The following is a 22,228-nucleotide window of genomic DNA, read 5'->3' as shown; positions in this document are numbered from 1 at the left end:
CATTGAAGATGGACAACATTACACCAAGATAAGAAAATAATATTTTAATATTTTTCTTGAGTTATATATGAGAACATTTCTTTTCAGAGATAATAAAAATACTGCTAAAGTAAAACCTTAAAATTTTGAAAATTGTTTTAAAAATGCAAACTATGAAAGTTGTATGTTATTGTGTGTTTGAAACATGAAGAGTTCAAGATAATACATTTGTGGCAGTAACTATTATCAAGCATATAGTTTTCTGACATTATGATGCCAAATGAATCAAAACATAGGCTTACATAGAAGTAAATATTATAAATAATTTGCCATTTTAGGTATTTTATAATGATGGGTTTCATTGGTGTACATTGCTCTGACTGTTAACAATGTCAGTTAAGTCAAACTAAGTAACCTTTTCTCTTCTTCCTTACAATTAATATCACTATTTTAAGAAACTATTTACCCCTTCTGACATTTATTTTTTTTATGTGTAGGAATGAGTATAGTTCATGTATTTTGTTTCTGTTAATTGATTATCAATAAAAAAAATTTGTACCTGCTCCGGTAGTTACAGAGAAATATAATACAAAATTTTGAGAGTTCAATGAATTTAATAGCTTGTTCACATTTTCCTGTGTCAAGCAATTGAATATATGACAATTCTTGAAAAAGCCCTTGAATTGATTATGAAGTCAATTTAACTTAAAAACCAATATCCATATGAATTAGGTCATAAAGAAAATGAATAATTAATTTCACTTTCAGAAGATTTTACTAATATAAAGTTTAGTACTTATTATTAAGCCTTATATTTTACTAATATAAGTTTAGTACTTAACTACAGTAAAAATATTTTTAATTTTTCATTATATACTCCTTTCCATAATTACAAGTTGTTTTATTCTATAGTCAATATTTTAAAATTGTTTTCTGTGTTTTCACTGATGTCGAAAGGTACACTTTTCATATAACTAATTTATATGTTCAATGATAAGATAGTAATGACATTCATGTCATGATTTATTTTACAGAACTAAATTTGTTGTACTGGATAAAATTAACAATCATGTACTGATTCTTCATGACTAACAGTTACTATTTCTAGCCCTAAAATATTTGTTAGGAAATGTTATAGATAAAATGGATAATTTTGTAAATTTAATCTATCAGGATTTGTTGAAATAGAAAATAAAAAACAATATTGAAGGGCTGTAAATGGACATGTGGAATTAAAGTGTGTTTTTAGTGCTCTGGAGGCACTCAGATCTATTTCTGACATGCTCTAAAGGTTGATATTTATTTATCTCTTTCGAAGTACAGTCATGCATTCTTCCACATATTCCTAAATTTCAGTTTAATTATGACCTAAAGTTGGTTGTATTATATCTAGATAGCACACAGTTATTTAATTTGTGTATATTCAAAATGAATTAGTATATCCTTTATCAATTTGTTTTAGAAAAGACAATATAAAGTATAAATTCTAAATGTTGCATAATTTTAAAATATAGAATCACTTAAAAATTATACTTAATTCAATTTCATTTCATGTATGTACTAAATGGGCAATGTTATCTCCTTGTTCTTTCATGCAACATAAACTAAAATCTACTGCTTTAAATATTACTGATACTTCAGACTTATTTATGAATATTTCTATCATAATTTTATATTGGTTTATGTGTAATTTTTATGCTTGAAACTGACTATTTTGATCATTTTAATTGCATTTGTTTTCATCCCAGATTATTTTATTGACTATATGTACATGTTATAAATGTATTGTCTTTGCTATCATCTCTTATTTAACACCCCCACATATTATCAAGTGCTGTGTAATCCTGTGCATGTGTTCCATAGTGTATTAAATGTCATTTTATTTTATGTATCTCTGTGTCTTCTCCATTGTCGTAATAAAGAAAACTGAGGAAAATCTTTGTTATATGTGTTTTCTTTATTACTGTTACAGCCTTCTTGTCCTTCTGTGTCTTTTCATTTTTTTACCTGGGAAATTCAACATCTCAAGATTTTTGTTTGTAGTCAAGAACTAGTAACATATGTCTTTTCGTGAATGTTTTCAATTTTGAGATAACTAATGTACCATCATTTAAACTGTCATCTTATAAAATAATTAAAAACAATACCCAACTTTGTCCCTATTAAACTTATTATAGAGTTCTCATAAAATTAAATCACTCCTCAAATATCTAAATAATCAGAAGAATTTTTGAAAAAACACACAAACAGTGCTACAAGTTCCAGTTAAACCCAGATGAGTTAGTAATTTCCATTGCTAGTAAAAATTCACAAAAGCAGATATAAATGTCTAATCTGAATTTTCTCAAATATTTCCCCTTTTGTAATATTATAATTTATACACCAAAGAAATACCACGAGAATTGGAGGGAGGCAGTCCCCACTTTCTACCCCAGTAGTTACAGAGAAATATAACATAAAATTTTGAGAGTTCAATGCATTTAATAGATTTAATAGGACAAAATGAGAAATATTTAGATAGAAATATAGAGGGGAAAGAGATAGAAGCACAGGACAGCCTCGGGAGGGCCTGGGCCAAAACCCACCAGCCCCTTCTATCTCTGATAAAGGGCTATTTATAAAAATGCCAATGGGTGGAGCAAAAGACCTCCCCTAGCACAGCCAAGGGCAGACCCTTCCAAACACCTGGTAACCATGCATGTGTTCAATCTATCCCATTATGGAGACCTACTGTGTAAAGCAATCTCAGATCTCAGAAAACTCTGTGGACCACAACAGAGAATATAATTACAAAAAACTCAAACATTCTCTGCTCATCTATAGATAAGTTATAAAGCAAAAGTGACCTTTTATGTTTATCAATAAAAATAATAGTAACTGTAAATGATAGAAGATCTGTTTTTTTTTTTCTTTTTTTTTTTACACAAACTCTCAAAAGTGAGAGGGAATGGATTAAATGACAGATTCAGTCTAATCTTCCTATTAGCTGTGTGAAAAGCAGGATATTTCTCTTATTTTATTGAAGAGAATAGCCATTTCAGATAAGTGATTTTCATGTTAAATAGTTACTACTTCAATTTAGTAAATACTACACTTTGAGTACCATATCTGGTTTTAAATTGTTACATCTTACCAAGAAAATTAAGTTTGATTTTGTATTGACAAATGTTTCTCTCACATACAGTTGAATAGAAAAGTAACACATTTTCAACAACACAATCATTTCATTTTCATAAACGGAATAAGCAGTATAGAATTAAAGAGAAAATATTGCTTTTCAAGTTTCATGATTTTTTATCATATTATGTTTCTTACCCATGAACACTCCACTCTGAAAGTTGTAGTATAATATATATATATATATATCATTTGCTTAGATATATTTCCACATTCTTCAATAAGAATATAGTTGAAATTTTATATTTTCCATTTTTTTCTGATTGATTAAACTTAAAAAGGTTTTGTACATGTAGATATAAACATTTATTTATCTTTTTTTTTTGTTTGTTTTTTGTTTTTTGATTTTTTGAGACAGGGTTTCTCTGTGTAGCTTTGCGCCTTTCCTGGAACTCACTTGGTAGCCCAGGCTGGCCTCAAACTCACAGAGATCTGCCTGGCTCTGCCTCCCGAGTGCTGGGATTAAAGGCGTGTGCCACCACTGCCCGGCATTATTTATCTTTTATTTATGTTTACATTCTTTCTGAAGCTCCTTTAAAACAAAATGATGGTATGCAATGGCAATTCATTATCTGACAAGAAGTGGAAATTGTATGTTCACTAATGTGGTGACTTTGTATTATTTCATCAAGGTTTCATAGCTATGATTTTGAGTCATTTTAAAAACTAGAGATATTTGAGGAAATATAAAATTGTCTAATCAAATACTTATCAAGGTCTACCTTTTTATGAAATCAACAATAGGATAATTTTTAAAAATGCAAAAAAATTAATTATTGATACTTTTAAGGAACTTGGGGTGTCAGTTTTTCTTTTCAGTTTTAATAACTACAGTTGGAACAACTATAGCTCTTTCCTGTCATTAACATGCCCATATTCCTGTGATTTAGCTTCTTAGATTTCTTGATTGTCCAAGGGGAAAACATGCAGCTGTAAAATATGTGCACTTGCCAAACACACTTGCTTTTAATTATCTTTCTTTTAACATTTTCATTAACCTTCTACATAGAGCTCCTTTCCAGAGATCATTTGTGTCCAAGATTACCTATAATAAGTTTCCCTTTACAAATACACTGAAAATGATGTAGAATAATTAAGTTACATAGTACATAAAGTAGGTAAACTTCTATTTCTTTTAAAATATATTTCTTTACATCTAGACTTTTCATATATGTAGGATTTCTTTAACATGTTTTTGTTTGTTTCACACAAAACTTCATATTAAGTAATAATATTTTATTTTTAAATATACATCATTTTTTTTATCCAATAAGCTTTTGAAGGGTGTCTTGGTTGTTTCTTACCATCATATATTTAAGTAAATAGAAAATTTTCACTTCTAAACTGATTAAAGGCATACTAAGGTACACTACATTATTATATTTATAAGTACCCTGTGGGCATTAAAATACATAATTTTCATAATATAGATTGCATAGTATGTTTTAAAGTCAATAAAAATGTGAATAGTGTGGAATTTTATATTGTGATGTATCAAGCACTTTGGAGTTTCTAAAGAAAATTCCCATAATCTTTTGTTATAAATTTTATACTCTGGTTTGCAAGTCTTAATAACATTTTAAGGAACATTGCTTTTTATGTTTTCTATTTTCTGCATCTCAAAGGCATATTTAATATCATAAAATGAAGTTGGTAATAGATACTGTAGTTAGGTTGCACAAATACTTAACTACTTTGTTGATCAATTTCTACAGTTATAGAGATTTACATTTGTTCATTTTTAGATTTTGTGTATTATTGCTTTGCCTACATATATGCACATGTGTTCATGTTGCCTGCAGTGGCCAGAAGTGGGCATTAGATATATTGGAAATTAAATTATAGAAGATTATGTGCAGCCATGTGGGCACTGCCCACCAATGGTGGTCCTCTCTAAGAGCAGTACACACACACAAACCTTTGAATCATCCCCAAGCCTCAGACATAGAGGTTTTTTTTTTCTTGTATCAATGAAAACCTTCATTTTCTAATTGAAAAAGAGCCACAGCTATCAAGCAACCTAAATATAACATCACATTTAAATAATAAACAGAATGGAACATGCAAAAAATCAATGCCAAAATACCAGTCTATATAGATAATTAGGGATATATAATAATCTCTTGTGTAGCCTTTGTACCAATATTAAGAGATACTTGTTTATGATCACATAGTCAACAAGATTAAAAAGTTTTCTTATTCAATGTAGGTATCAGGATAGACACTTTGTACTAGAAGCCCTTCAGATATTCATAAAATGTTGAGTAACTTGAAACTTTCACACCAAGAAGTGCTATTTACTATTTAGAATTTATGCTTTCATTTTTGTTTAAATGACCATAATTTGTTCCTTTTAACTTTCATTATGTTAAAATAGTGATCCTGAGGATCTGATAAATTTCCATTAAAATTTTTAAGAAGGCTCATCTTAAATTTAAGTTTTGTGGGAATGGTAGTTCTTTTTGATATAGTATATCACTAGTATGTCAGATTAAACTAAAAGGAAGACCTTCCTGCTGCTTCAGCTTTCAAAGTACAGAGATAATATGCAAATGGCACTATGGCCTCCTAAGTTTTACATAGCATTGTTTGAAAACAGATAAATACCAAACCTTAAGTTAGGTTGAGCAAATATTTAAATGACTGGATTAATAAGGTGGAGCTTAGGAAATACTCCAAAGTATAGTCTATTAACAGAGTATCATTCATAGTACACATACATAATAGTTATTCATAAGTATAGATATGTATACTATATCATTTCATAGGATTTGCCAGTGTATTTGAAGCTATGTTAACAGAAACACATTCACATGTTGATTTAATGAAACATTAATACATGAGACTTTATGTCACATTCCAATTCTCATCCATGGAAACAGCAACCTGGATATATCCATGTGTGCAAGAACTGTGAAAATGCAGATGACATGGGAAACTGGGAGTATGGCCAGTGCCATCGCCAAGCCTGCACATGCTCTCCTCCTTTGCAGGAGCTCTTTCCTCCCTAACTGGATGTATTAAGTGGCTTCATAATATCATTTGAGGAAGATCATTATTGTGAAGCTTTGCTCATTACATATGTCACAGGTTCATCAGTCGTGCTTTGATTAGTCTATTAATTTATGTAGTCTATTTGAAGGCCTAACATTTTGGACCTCACTATTAAGTTATATGCAGTTTTCTGTCCCACAGCTGCTCTCAAATAAAAACACTGAGGCTTATATTAATTACAAATGCTCAGCCAAAACCTCAGGCTTATTATTAACCAGATCTTACATTTTTAAGTTAACCCATATTTCTTATTCACACTCTGCCATAGGCAATGGTTTTATTAGCATGGCACATTCACCTTCTGCTCCCTCTACATCTGACTGGCAACTCCTTTCTCCACCCTTCCTCTTCCTAGTATTCTCTATGTTTCAGGCGTCTCTCCTAATCTCTTCTTGCTCAGCTATCAACTAATCAGCATTTTATTAACAATGAGAGCAATACATATTTACAGTGTACAAAGGTTGTTCCACAGCTTTGAGTAACTAAACAAACCCTCACTGGCACTTAAAATACCCCTTTTCTAAATGCTCCATATGTTCTTATTAACATTAGATACATTATTTATATTTTTAATTATGATTTTTATTTCACAGCCTGGCAAAACCCTGTTATGATGGCCAGGTGATACAAGGAAATACTCATGACCAGAAAAAAATGAAATCTCTTTTGTAAAAAGAAAAAGAAAACCAAAGAGGCATCTGTGTGGATTGGGAAGGTTTATTTTGGAATAAAACTTAGAAGGGTTCTCAGGAGGCAAGAGAGCAAACTGGTTTCACAGGCTAGGGTTTTTAATACTTTAGGGAATAATTTTTTATTTTAGAAATTTCTTTATTCATTTTACACACCAACCACAGATTCTCTCTCATCCCTCATTCTGTTCTCCCACAGCATTCCCCACCTCCACGTACCCCCCCATCCTTTCCTCCAAAAGGGTAGGAGCTCCCATGGGGAGTCAGCAAAACCTGGTACATTCAGTTGAGGTTGGATCAAGCTCCTCCCCACTTCATCAAGGCTGAGCAAGGCATCCCACCACAGGAACTGGGCCCCAGAAAGCCACCTCATGGGGTAGATCCTGATCCCACTGCCAAAGGACCCTCAAATAGATCAAGCTACGGTCTTCTACATGCAGAGGGCCTAGTCCATCCCGTGCAGGTTCCATAGATGTTGGTCTGAAGTTCGTGAGTTCCTACAAGTTTGGTTCAGTTGTCTCTGTAGATTTCCCCATCATGATCTTGACCCTCTTACTCATATAATTCCTCTTGCCTCTCTTCAACTGAACTCCCGGAGCTCGGCCTAGTGCTTGGCTGTGGATCTCTGCATCTGCTTCAATCAGTTACTGGATGAAGGCTCTATGGTGACAGTTAGGGTATTCACCAATCTGATTACCAGGGTAACTAGTTCAGGCACCCTTACTACTGTTGCTAGTAGTCTAAAATGGGGTCGTTCTGTGTGGATTCCTGGGAATTTCCCAGCACTAGATTTCTCCCTAACCCAATGTCTCCCTCCATCAAGATATCTCTTTCATTGCTCTCACACTCCATCCCTCCCCCAACTTGACTATCCCGTTCCCTCATGTTCTCATCTCCCATCCCATCCCCGCTATCATCCACTCTCATCCCCTATTTCTTCATGGAGCTCTCATGTTTCCCCTTCCTAAAGCAATCCATGCACACCTCTTAGGTCAGATAATTTGAATTGTTCAAGTAGGACATGTAAGTATGCTGTTAGTGGCTTTGATGTTCAGGAAATTGACTCTGAGAAGTTGAAACAGCCACGAAAGAGAGGGAGGGGCTTGTGGAGCTGACCTGTGATCCCAGGAGGACAGACAGTGCTGCCACTGAGTCCTCTCACTGAAGTGGTTGTGGAGTTGCCCATCATTTTTCCAGAAGCATCTGAATGTCATCTTTTTAGCATCCTTCTTTTCATGTGTGTGTATGGTATGTGTGGTTGTACAGATGTGTTCTTACATGTGTTTGGATGTATGTGCTGTGGGAGGAAATATGTGCATATGTGCAGGTGTGTGTAAAATTCTGAGGATGCTCTCCGATGTCATGTTCAATTGATCTCTGCTTTAAATTTTGAGTCAGGGTCTCTAGGTGATCTCAGAATTCACTGATTTGATTACTTTAGCTTGCTAGATTGCCAGGGTCCACCCTGTGTTTAACTTTCATTCGCTGGGATTACAGACCTCCCCTACGCATGCCTGGCTTTCATGAGGACTCTGGGTATCTGAACTCCAGTCTTCACACATTAGGCAATGCTCCATCCACAGAGCCACTGCCCCATTTCCTCAGTCCTTTGTCATGTTTGATTTACCGCTGAATAGAAACTCCATGGCTCTCCACGTCTGTGTTAGATAAGATAAATTTCTAGAAGATGTTGGAAGAGCCATCTCATTTTGCCTTACTCTGAATCTATCCCCACAAATTCCTACTAGAATTGTTCGACAGCGTAATGGGAAATTCAAAAACAATATGTCTAGAGCAATGGCTTTTACAATATAAAATGACTAGGATATTTATTTCTTTTTTTTTTTTTTTTTTCAACTTTTTTTTTTTTCTGAGCTACTTTATGTGATACAGAATCGCTTTGTATGCTATAAATCGCACACCTGCTTTTTTTTTTTTTTTTTTTTTTTTTTTTTTTTTTTTTTTTAGGATATTTACTTTTTTTTATATACAAATGCATGTATGAAAATAAAGTGTTAGTGTTATATGAAAAAGCACAGTATATTAATATATTTTGATTAAATGATATCCATTTTATAGACTGCATCAAGGTAAATTCCAAATAGCCTTTACCAGCTACTTTTTTTTATCCCAAATTCAATTATTCAGTTATTAATTTAGACAAAAATAATATTTCACCATTTCTGCCTTTTCCCTCCCTCTTCCTTCCTTCCTTTCTTTATTTCTTTTGCTCTCTCTTTTTCTTTCCTTCCTTAATTTTTTTTTTCTTTTTTAAATCTTTATTGTCTAAAGGTCTATTTGTACAAAGTTATTTGGAAGGAAGGTTTGGGCGTCCATGGTTCTAAAAGGGACACTTATCTATGTAGCCAAACTTGTGGTGACAATCAAGTCGCTAAGAAAATAGAAACATCAAAGAGAAGGATGATAAAAAGATGACATTCAGATGATTCTGGAAAAATGAGGGGCAACTCCACAACTGCTTCGGTGAGAAGAAGACTCAATGGCAGCATGTTCTGTCCTCTGGGATCACAGGACAGCTCCATAAGTGATAGGATATATATATATATATGTATGTATTACTTGTGCCCATTATTTGTAGATTTATTTCAGAATTAATCTTGGTGATAAGCCAAGAATTATCTGCACCAATTTTGCCAAATTGGATACAGATCAGCAGAGATAACAAACATTCTAGTGCAATGTAGTGAAAGTTGCCATAGTGGTTAAAATATGTTCGCAGTAACAGCTCCTAGGTTTATTCAGACTAGTAGAATATTGAAAGTTTACTTGTGAATTTCACATATTATTTTGAAAAAAAAAATGAATACCTAAAATAATAGGTGGCTCTTTCAAACAACATTATCAAAAGCCAGTTAGAAAGTTATATTAAAAGAAATTACATATTTTCTTAACAATTTCATCATATGTATTTATTGCTTATCTATAATTATATAAAAACACCAGTAGATATAGTATATGAAATTTTAAAAATAGAGAAAAAATATTTGGCATGATTCTAAGAATAGTTATAAAGCTTATATTAGCTGGTAAAATTCCACACATTATGAACTTTATTTATGATCAAAACTGTTTATTTAATTATTTATTTATTAGCTTTTGTATTTTTTCAAATAAGGTTACTTGCATAGCTCTAGCTGTCCTGGTACCCGCTCTGTTTACCAGGCTATCTTTAAACTAACTGATCCATGTCTCTGGTTCCTGAGGACTGAGATTAAATATGTGTGTAGTGTGTTCAGCCTCTTATTTTAATTTTTTATTTTAATTTTTAAAATATATTTAAACTTGGTTCATGTTTCTCCCTCATAATGTGATCTATTAAGAAAGGCTTTCTGATTTTTGTTTTCCTAATAACAATAATGTTTTCACAAATATAACATGTATTGCTAGAATTATCCATGGGACTACATGTTGTGTCAACACACTTTTACCCACTTAGCATTATAAACAGTTTTCCATCAAATTAATTTTAATTGAAGTGTACTTTAAGGGTTCCCAACGAATATTTTGTCAGGAAGGTGAAAACTATATGTCCTTCAAAGGAATATCATGAATAGAATAGAATAAATTGTACATGAAAGAGCATAGAAAAATATTGAAATATAAAACAAGGGCTGGAAAGATGGGTTTGTGGTTTTGATATGTAGCTTTTTCTGCAGAGGACCTGAGTTCAATTTCAAGCATATACATTGTGGATCTCAACCATCTCTATCTCCAGTTCCAGGAGATTTGATACCCTCTTCTAGCTTCCCTTCATGCCATATACACACATGGTGAAGAGACATATAGGCAAGCACAACACCTATGCACATAAAGTAAAACAGAATTAAAAGTTAATAGTAAATACTATATAAAACATGCACAGTCTTTAATTTTGAAAATTTTGATACTTTTTAGTGGTAATTAATAATTCCCATATTGTTTTCTACACATTGTGTGACTTGATTGAAGTTCTCAAACAAAATAATAGAATAGAAATAAAAGTGTCAGTCACTTTCCTCTGTGTCCTGCAGAATGTTTGGCAATTCATCGCTGAAACAAGAAAGTTACTGACAAGTTTTCCAATATAGGTGGGAGAGTCATTCAAATGTCCTGCTTCATTGAAAAGTCTGCCAAACACTATGGTCCTGTAGGCTGAAGATGATGTACCAACATTGCACAGGAACTTTGGGTGTCTCTCCAGGCAGTCAGATGTTCCTCTCATTTCTAGAGTTTTTGGAAGTTGTTTGCAATGCATTATTTCTTACTTAAATAATATTATATCCTTCTGGGACCTTTGATGGAGTTGAAGACTAGATAGTTATAGTTGCAGTTTTCCCTACATAATGATAAAAAATAAATTAGGTATAAAATTTTGGATTTACTAAGTTAGGATAGATTATGCAGTATTTTCTTTAAATTTCCCAGACATAAATGAATTAGAATTCTGTGGTGGTATTGTGTATTCTAATAAATTTATCTGGGGTCAGAGAACAGACAGCCACTAGATACAAAGGCTAGAAAATGGTGGCACTCACACCTTTAATCCTAGCATTTCAGAGATAGAAATCCCTCTGGATCTCTGTGAGTTCAAGGCCACATTGGAAATAGCCAAGCATGGTGACACACGCCTTTAATCCCAGAAAGCCAGCCTTTAATCCCAGGGAGTGGTGGTAGAAAGCAGGAAGATATATAAGGCGTGAGGGCAAGAAACTAGAAGCATTTTGGCCTGGTTAGGCATTTGGCTGGTTAAGCATTCGGCTGGTTAAGCTTTCAGGCTTTGGAGCAACACAGTTCAGCTGAGAGCTATTGGGATGAGGACACAGAAGCTTCCAGTCTGAGGAAACAAGACCAGCTGAGGATCTGGCGAGGTGAGATAGCTGTGGCTTGTTCTGTCTCTCTGATCTACAAGCATTGACCCCAATAACTGGCCTCAGGTTTGATTTTATTAATAAGAACTTTTAAGATTCCTGCTACAGAATTCAGTACATTGTGAATACAAAAATCTTTATTTGATAATTGTTCTTATTATTTACAGTCTTACTATGTTAAAGTTACAACATTATTTTTGTTTAGAAAAAAAAAGAGGAGAATGTTAGGGAATATTATTTTAAAGTGTATCACTTTTATTTTTGTTGCCTTTGTTTAACTCTGTGAAGCTGTGTTACTGTGCCTGTCTAAAATACCTGATGGTCTAATAAAGAGCTGAATGGCCAATAGCAAGGCAGGAGAAAGGACAGGTGGGTCTGACAGGCAGAAAGAATTAATAGAAGGAAAAATCTGGGAGAGGAGAGATCTAGTAGCAAGAGAAGCAGGAGTAGATCAGGGCCCAGCCACCTAGATACACAATCAGCAATGATGTAAGTAAAAAAAGATACACAAAAGTAGAGAAAGGTAAAAGCCTAGAGGCAAAAGGTAGACAGGCTAATTTAAAGTTAAGGAAAGTTGGCAAGAAATAAACCAAGCTAAGGCCAGGCATTCATAATTAAGAAAAATACATAAAGTGTCAGTTTTGCTAAAACTTACCATGAAAATATATGGTATGTTGAATTCACTTTTTTTAACCTAATGTATTCAGTAAGTAATTGAAAAGTGGCCTAAAGGAAAATATAAACCTATATAAAATCATTTTGCTGTAGACATTTCTGTTTAATTTAAAATTTCAATTGATAAAGAATAATCTTTTATTGTATCCTCATTGGTGAGCTCTGCAATAATTTTCAGCATTCTATCCAATGAATGGACTAAGCTTCTGAAACTGTAAGCAAACCACCAATTAAATGCTTTATTTTATGAGTTGCCTTGGTTCTGGTGTCTCTTCACAGCAAGAGAATACTGAGTAAGACACTGTTGTCCAAATTTTTAATAATATATGATATTGTCATTAAGTTTTTATACAATATATTTATATCATATCCACATGCAGCTCCTCCTTCCAGATCCAAATTCACTTTCCCATGAATTCTCAACTTCATGTCCTATGTTTCTATATTTTAATAACCCATTTAGTCTTCTTTATATGCCCCAGAGATGTAGGTTCATCCACTGGAGCATGGCAGAGCTACCAGGAGCCACGTCTTTAAATCAGAAGCCATAAACTGCCAATATCTCTTCAATTACAGGCAGAGAGTCCTCAGTCCCTTTCATATCCATGCTAGACTGATAGATCTTTTTCAGTTAAACATAGCTACTGTGATTTCATGATTGCCTTGGACATGTCCTGTCCAGACAACAATATTCCACTCTGATTTTCCACACCCCCTGGCTGTAAAACACTTTTCATCTTCTCTTCTGTGATGCTCACTGAGTCTTAGGTTCAGCGAGTGATGTAGATGTTCGATTTGTGTTTGAGTACTCCATTGGCATTCATTCTATGGCCACTGATCAGGCGTGAATTCACATGTTGATTAACTGCACACAGAAACTCTGTTGAAGTCTTAGGGTTGTTCAAATATGAACATAGAGAGATACAAATTCAGAGAAATGTTTAATACTAAGTATATTTAATATAATAGCAGTGGTAGACACACCCATGGGGCTTTTAAGCTTCACAACCATAATATGTTTTGTATCCTTAATATATAACTAGAACAAAACTTATTGACATCATATTGTAATATGTGAGAAACATCACAACATTTTAATAAAAGTATTCAAATATAACAAATAACAAAGTAACTGGCTTGCTTCTGTGATTTTAAAGTGTACAATTCCAAATCAGTACTATTCAAGTATAATTATGAATGAAGGAAAGATGAAAAGACTAACTAAAATTTCTAATGGAAGTAATAAGGCTTCTTCAAGTTACAAAATGAGTATCTCTCTAGATGAAAAATATTAAACTGCTTTAAGTGATTTATGAGTAGCATATTATACTTTCAAGAAAATTAATGTACTCAAACTTTAGTTTCCTCTGTTGTTTAATTATTTTTTGTTTTTTTTCATAAAAATGATTATAGTATATTGAAGATATTCTAAACTTCCTCAATGTTTTTCCACTCATCATTTGTTTCATGCTTCTATCATTATGCCCCTTCTTATCCCAGACATTTTCACTTCCAGTTTCTTACTGTATACATGTTCATGACATTATAGATTTAAAAAGAATCTTTGTAACAAGAACTCTGTGGCACGCTAGTTTGTCTTTCAGAGACTTTTATACTTCCATATGGATTTTAAAGGTGCTTTGGTTTTGTTTGTTTGTTTGTTTTCTATGGAGAGTGAAATGGGAATTTTGTATGGGATTCTATTGAATCAACAGATCTATTTCAGTGACATGATCATTTTCACAATATTATTTCTCCTAATCTATGGTATGTACAATTTTTCTTTTTAAATTTCATTCTACAGTATTTTAAATGTTCCATCATTCAGGTCTTTCTTTTCCTTGGTATTTTAGTTTTTCTTCTCTCAATTGTGCTAATATACCAATAAAAACAATGTAAAGGATGAAGGCTCTATTTCGGCATACAGTTTGAGGTGGTTTAGTTCATCATGTTTCAGAAACACGGCAAAAGTGCATTAGGCAGCTGGTCAGACTGAAGTTACAGAAAGGATAGAGAGAGTAAGAAGTGTGACTGGTCACCCCAAGCAAGCCATTATCTTCTAATGTCCCCAAAATAATCCCAAAGAGTGCCTCCAGCTGTGTTCAAACATGAGACCCTTATGAGAGTGCACTCAAACCACATTATACCCTTGCAGTCCATAAACTTATGGCCATCTCTTGGTACTAAGTGCTTTCATTCCAACTTAAAAAGCACCCAGAGACTACACCCTCAACCCTCTCAATTTCAAAGGCAGAAGTGTCTTTTGAGACACAGGAAGGCTTTAATGCTGAGCCCTTATAACATTCACACATAAGTTGAATAGTTTTGACATGCAATGGCACAGGATAAACACCCTCTTAACAAAAGTATAAATTAGAGGAATTGCAAGGACTGATTAGACAAAAGCAAGACCAAAATGCATCAGGGAAAATAAAAACCAATTCCTGTATCTCTATTTCTAGTTTCTGGGTTTGTGACAAAACTATTTTACTGGCATAGGACACAGAGACCTCCCATTCCAGATCTGCTGTTTGCATCAGAGATGTCCTCTCTGTGGCTGCCTCCACATCTTCTCACAGTTTTTTCTTAGGCGAGGACTCATAACTCTGGTATCTCCAAAACCGTGGGTCCCTACTGTGACCTTGCTTCATCTTCACAATTGTATGTCATGACCTCTCAAAACTCCTTGCTCACACTCTGATTGTACTCTATCTTGCTTGAAAACAGTGGTTCCCGTTACTTTCAAACTTGTATGGCTCAAATGATGGCAATTCCTGCTGTAACTGGGCGGTCCCTGAACCCCTGGGATCGTAGCTACAGTAGCATTTGTTTGCCTGATTGGTTGACTGGCAAGATCACTCCCCGAGGTAGTTGTGTTTTGAGCAGCTAACTACTTCAGTGGCATAATCGCTTCAGGTTTTCCAAGCCTCCTGCCACTGTTGCTATCATGCTCATATATTTGTTCTGGAATCTTCAGCCCAACTTTTGACAATCTTTGAAATGTTCTTACCGCAAAGAAGTGCAAACTTTCTCAGCCTCTCTTCTGGTTGAGCACTTTGTGGTTGTCATTCTCTATCACTGGAAGCAGAGAGCTCTTCACACAGCATGCATGGACTCTAGACCCTTCCTCCTCCTTAATAAAGGTCTGTATTCTATTTACTCTTAAATCTACAGATACTCAGGTGGTTTTCACCTGTCCTCATATCTATTTTACATCTTCCCCCTGCTTATTCCTTGGAGATTCTTAACACCCATGTTGGCCTATTATGTAGCAGGTGACCTTCATGTTCTACAACCTTAATTGATTTTTTTCTTTTTATTGCTGCCCTGAAGTTAGGCTGATTCATATCTACAGTACTGTCTGGCCACAGTCATGTGGTGGAGAGCAGAACCAATGAAACCTTCCTTGGAAGGAGCTAAGAAAGCAAATTAAAGTTTTATGCTTAATGGAGAGGCCCACAAAAATCCACAAAGATAACCCCACAATAGACTACTGGCAATGGTCGAGAGACAGCCCGAGCTGACCTACTCTGGTGATAGGCTGGCCAAATACCCTAATTGTCGGGCTAGAAACCCCATCCAATGGCTGAGGGAACCAGATATAGAGATCCACAGCCAGGCCCCAGATGGAACTCCAGGAGGGTTTGTATGAGCAAGAATTGTTGAGACCAAGGTTGGAAAAAGCACAGGGAAAAATAGCCAAACAAATGGAGACACATGAACTATGAACCAATGGCTGAGGTGGCTGAGGAGCCCCAACTAAATCAGGCCCTCTGGATAAGTGAGACTGTTGATTAGCTTGATCTGTTTGGGAGGCATCCAGGCAGTGGGACCAGGTCCTGTACCCAATGCATGAGTTGGCTGTTTGAAACCTGGGGCTTATACAGGAACACTTGGCTCAGCCTGGGAGGAGGGGACTGGACCTGCCTGGACTGAATCTACCAGGTTGAACTTGATCCTCAGGGGAGTCTTTGCCCTGGAGGAAATGGGAATGGGGTGGGCTGGGGGAAGGCAAGGGGGTGGGGAGAACAAGGGAATCCGTGGCTGATATGTAAAATTAAATTAAATTATAAAATAAAAAAGTGCTTTGGAAACATAAAAAAAAAAAAGGTTTTATGCTTAAGCATTTTGATCCTACTCATTTCTAAAAGTTCTTTCTTCCAGAAATAAAATGAACGACGAATAAAAAGCTTATGACAGACATATGTTATGTAATTTATGTTGTTCATTTGAACCTAACTATTAAATTATTGTTTTTCAACTAATGATAGAGAAAAATGTATAATAAATATTTTATATAAGAATATTACATAAAATAACATATACTTTACTTAATTTCTATATTTATGTGGTGAAATCCAATATAATGTTAGCATTTGCAATAATTTAGATAAAACATTGAGTTAAAAGGATCTTTAGTCTACAATTCTTATTTTGGGGGCCAGGGTAAATGATTTCTTTGAACCTCACATAATATAGAACTGAATATTCATTTTTCTATGTGATGAATTTTTTCATGATTATAATGTCACTATAAATATGACAAAAAGTGAAAATATGAGTTTCCAATGCTTGAATGATTACTTGTGTCCCATTCCAGTTTGGTAAACAATTAAATCACACTGTTAACGTGTGCAAGAAATTTGTTCATGTCTTTGAAATTCATCTTAGTCTTCAAATCAAAATATTATCATATATATGTGTTTGTACATGTAGGTCAGCATTGAAAATTCAAGTTATAAATGAATGAAAGTGTTGTTCCAAATATATTGTTAGCAATAAAATAATCTCCATAATTCCTATAATAAAATGTTACATATGAAAAATAGAAGCATTTAAATGTATATTTTAGCCATTGTTATAATTAAGAAAAATAAAGCTAAGTATTAATAATATAAACTAAGTATTAATAGTATAAACATATTTTATAATTAATATTATCTTGATATCAAAATATATTTTACTTTTATATGAAATTAATTCAAATATTTCATTTAACCTCATAAGTAATGTGTTTAATTTTATTTTTCTAGGAAATGAAAACTATTTTGACATCAGTTATCATTATTATAATGTGTTTTACAAATAACAATTTCCCTAAAGTTAGAAATGGACATCTTTATATACTTATAAAACTCCAAAAATATTACGCACAAAATATTAAATTATGACAAAGCTAACTAGGCTTCCTAGGTTATTTTGTAAAGTTTACTTTCTAAAGAGTAAACAGTATTTAATAAGTTTCTGTTTGCTCTTCGTTTATCAGGAACAGAGATCCATTTGTAGCTCAGCTCTAGGTTTGACCACAGGTGATGTGTTTTAATCATTTATTTAAATGGTAATTTGGCAACAATGACAACAAAAGCTAATTGTTGTTGGAACTTCACATAGGGATTCCTCAGTATAGCATTCTTCCCAAACGCCTTTTTGCTTCTTTCAGATAGTTGTTTGCATAACTGTCCTCATTAAATAAGGAGGCATCCTAGGTTTACAAAATGAGACTATAAGTATGTAATACAATTGTGTTTGGAACAGGGTTTTCTGACATCTGATGCTGTAGATTGTAGGACAAAGCAGTAATTTATCATCAGTACAGGCACATGTGAGATTTGTCATTCGGCAGGCATAGTAACACTGATCTGTAGAATTTATTGCCACACACTTTGTTTAGCTGTGCAAGGGATTTAAATGAGTTATGAAGTCCCATCTCACCTGTATTTTTTTTCTACTCACTTTTTGGAAATTTGTTTTTTGGATTATGTACAGCAAGCAATCTACGGAGGTTACATAGGATTTTAAAGATAAAACATTAGTTTTATGCATCATCTATGCGTGTGTCACAGAAGCATCTATATCTTTCATTTTTGGTTTCATAATAATTACTAAAGGACCATTCAATTTCTATTTTTGGCAAAATAAATATATTTTATCATTAAAGAGATGTACAATTTTATAAAGTCATATGCAATTCTTGGAATATATTTTATTCATAATTTAAAATGTATGAAATAGTTACATCACCTTCTTTTCCTCTAGATAAGACAATATTCAATTTATTTTCCTACTTAACAGTGTTATGATTGTATAATCTTGTCATCTTCAACTGCAGATATAGGATCATTTACTTGTTTTCATTACTAGCTGACTCTCAATATTTCAACTTTTCTCTCGCCTCCTCCTCCTAGTCACCTGTTCACAGACAGAATCTGCATGACACTCGGTACTACCTACGAATACATGCCAAGGAAAATTGGTTCATCTAAGAAATGCACCTTAAAGAATCTTAAAAGTCACACCTGTATAATCTCTCTCTCTCTCTCTCTCTCTCTCTCTCTCTCTCTCTCTCTCTCTCTCTCTCTCTCTCTCCTCCCTCCCTCCCTCCCTCCCTCCCTCCCCTCCTCCTCCTCCTCCTCCTCCTCCTTCTTCTTCTCCTTCTCTCTCTCTCTCTCTCTCTCTCTCTCTCTCTCTCTCTCTCTCTCTCTCTCTCTCTCTCTCTCTCTGGTTTTACAAAACAGGGTTTGTCTATGTAACAGCCCTGGCTGTCCTACTCACTCTGTAGACCAAGTTGACCTTGAACTCACAGAGATATGCCTGCCTCTGCCTCCCGAGTACTGGGATTAAAGGTATGAGCCACAACCACCCAGCTATATAGTCCTTTAATGTTAAAATATTACCTACAAAACACAAGCAACCATCTTTTTTGAAGCGATGATTTCAAAATTATTCTTAGCAGGTGTTTAAAAATCTGTCTCCTCTGTCAAAGCCAAGTGCTTGGAGACATCCAATTTAAGTTTTAGTTAGGATGCCAAAATACCATCATACTGAATGAACACTTATATAACCCTTCTCTAATAAAAATAATATAGTTACTTTTTAACATTGTGATTAACTTTGACTTTCTATTCAAGTTGGTTCATGATATGATAATATTTGTTTTCTTCCCTACAGTGCATCTAGGACTATATTGAATAGAAGTTACTTATCTTCTTTCTAAGGAAAGTTTGAAAAATAACTAACATATTAACATGTCACTTCCTAAAATATGGTTGATAGCTAGACAATATGTCCCAGTAATCAAAGTATTGAAGCCATCCAGACATTACTACATGTTTTCTTAATCTATATTTGAGTATATATCTTATTAGAAGTTACTTTAAAAATAGTTCTTCATAGCTTGTATTGCAGAGATTTTATGAATTTTTTTTTTCTTTTTTAAGACACACTTTTTAATGGTCTTGGGCTAGGAGCCATCATTGGCCTTGGAGTTGCTGCCCTTTTGCTAATCCTTGTGGTGATAGATGTCAGCTGCTTCTTCATTCGACAATGTGGGTTACTAATGTGCATTACCAGAAGAATGTGTGGGAAGAAAAGCGGCTCCAGTGGAAAGAGCAAAGAACTTGAAGAAGGGAAGGCAGCATACCTGTGAGTATTAGACACCAGCACCACTCCCATGAGTGATGCTCAAATTCAACTTGAATGCTTTGTTCGGGTCTGTCTTCTAAGACACACCAGGTGTTCAGCTAGAATACAATGCAAATATTACTGTCTGTGCTGACATTAAATCTGTATAATATGTGTACATTCAAACATACACACAGAATATTCTATTTGATGTATTCTCACAAATATGAATACAACTTTGATAAATTCTTTCCAAGGAGCAAGACTATGGAAGCATCTATCTACAAATAGTTCATTTACGTTCTTTCCAAGTTGATGTTACACTAACATCCCAACCCAAGGCAACTACTGCTAAATTTTTTTCTGAAAATTTTTTTCCTAATTTAAAACTTCCTGTGAAGGAGTGCTTCTGCTTGCAGTGCTTTGTATCTGGCAAAGTGTTTCAGGAGTTGTCTGTAGAGTGCTTTCCTTGAGGTTTGGTCATTTCAGGATATTTCAAATGACTATTAAATTTGTTCTTTGATAGTTTCATGCTTTTATATAATTACTCTCACTCCACCTCTTCTTCAGCTTCACTGTCTTCTGGGAGCTAGTCAGGAAAATTTCTTTTTATTATCTAATATTATCTATTCTTTTTCCCACCTGTGTAGCCATGGGAAAATCATATATGGAATTTAATTACATAATTCTGTTTGCCTAGTAGTAGGGTTTTTCTCTGCTTAAAGTTTTTTTTTTTTTTAATTTGGTACTTGTTCAATATCATTTTAAAAATAAAATATTATTTGTGTTTTTACTATGTATATATAGTAATAGTAGTATATGTTAAGATGTCTATCAGAATTCTGAGTATATTTCGCTAGTTAGTTTTTAGTCAACGTGACATAAGATGGAGTCATCTGAGAACAAGGAACCTCCACTGAAAAATTGCACAGAGCAGACTGTCCTGTAGGCATGTCTATAGAATATTTCCTTAACTGGAAATAAATGTGGAAGGGATCAGAACTATGGACAGCATAAACCCAGGGAATATCCTGGGGTTAATATAAGAAAGCAAACTGAACCGATCAGCAGGAGCAAGCAGCATTCTTCCATGGTGTCGGCTTCAGTACTTTTTTTTTTTTTTGGGGGGGGGGGGTGTTGAGACAGGGTTTCTCTGTGTAGCTTTGCGCCTTTCCTGGAACTCACTTGGTAGCCCAGGCTGGCCTCAAACTCACAGGTTCCCTGCTCTGTTGGAGTTACTACTGCTTCCCTTCCATCCCTGATGGACTGTGATCTATTGGTGAAATTATTAAGGCCACTCCACGTGGTTAAAAGGGAGGTTTATTTAGTGGCATAACTTACAAATGAAGGGATAGGTAGGCTGCAGGGTCTGGGGAAGATGTAGCACAGTCTGGCAGTGTTCTCTGGAGAACTCTGCTCGTTCTATCTCCAGCGTCCAGGGTCCAGGAACCAAGAGAGGTGGCACACACGGATCTCGAGTCTTCAGAGTCCTATCTTGGCCCCGCCTTGTAGGCGTGACTGAAGCCTCAATGGAATTTGGAACTTCCAGATCAAAGCTGGAATGGCTACCCACTACAGTGATCAGGACTTGTATGACAAATAAATCATTTCCTTGCTAAGCTGCTTTAGATCAGCGCTTGTATCACAGCGATAGAAAGCAAACTAAGACACATAGGTGCACATATGTCTATCTACCTCTACATTTAGAATTGTTGTGGTCTGAATGCTTTGACAATTATGGAAGTAAAGGGTTCACAGATGTGTAACCATAGAGCATGCATGTGCAGCTTACTAGATGTCCACAGACTAGACACTCTTGTTCAAGTTTCTCATCAATATAATAATTTTATCATTTAAATTTCCTTTGCATTTTTTATTTAATTTTAAAAAAGAAGTTCTACTTTAAATTTCTTAGACTACATATTGATTTTTACCATGTGAGTAGTACACAAATGGATGCATCCACAATGAGCATTTTCCTAACTTCTTCACTCCATCTAATATTTGTTTGCAAAATTTGTCTATATTATGTGTATAGATGCATTGTGCCTTTAAATCTCTATGCAGTAGTTCATTATGGGATAATTTATTTTATCATTAAAATTTTAACTGATATTTTAGTAGTATTCACTTTACTTCTGTGAAATCCCAATTCAAAATTTCTCTTCTATATTTAACTGTGGAATTGAAGGGATATAGAATATGCCTCTCCAGCTTTTGGAGACCCTGAGAGGGGAAAAAAACTCAAGTGATTATATCAGTTCAAAATACCCAGAACAAGAACATTTTTTGCATTTTATCTCTGTTATTTTATAAATTATAACTATTATATGTCATTTTCAATTAGGTCTCATAGTTTTCTGAAATCATTCGAATGTCAAATGT

The 22,228-nt window shown here is 34.2% G+C and overlaps 1 protein-coding gene across 1 annotated transcript in view; it reads left to right on the top strand.

The window, feature by feature from the left end:
- The window catches only part of Ncam2 (neural cell adhesion molecule 2), a 410,880-nt gene that overhangs the window by 381,778 nt on the left and 6,874 nt on the right, over positions 1-22,228 (top strand). The window contains exon 16 of the mRNA XM_028859839.2: positions 19,660-19,864. Within this exon, the coding sequence (XP_028715672.1) occupies positions 19,660-19,864 (205 nt within the window). The remainder of the gene's footprint in view (positions 1-19,659; positions 19,865-22,228) is intronic.

Source organism: Peromyscus leucopus, chromosome 12 (assembly GCF_004664715.2).
Source record: "Peromyscus leucopus breed LL Stock chromosome 12, UCI_PerLeu_2.1, whole genome shotgun sequence".
Taxonomy (NCBI): Eukaryota; Metazoa; Chordata; class Mammalia; order Rodentia; family Cricetidae; genus Peromyscus; species Peromyscus leucopus.
The sequence above is the reverse complement of the archived record's forward strand: the minus strand, read 5'-3'. Positions and strand labels throughout refer to the sequence as shown.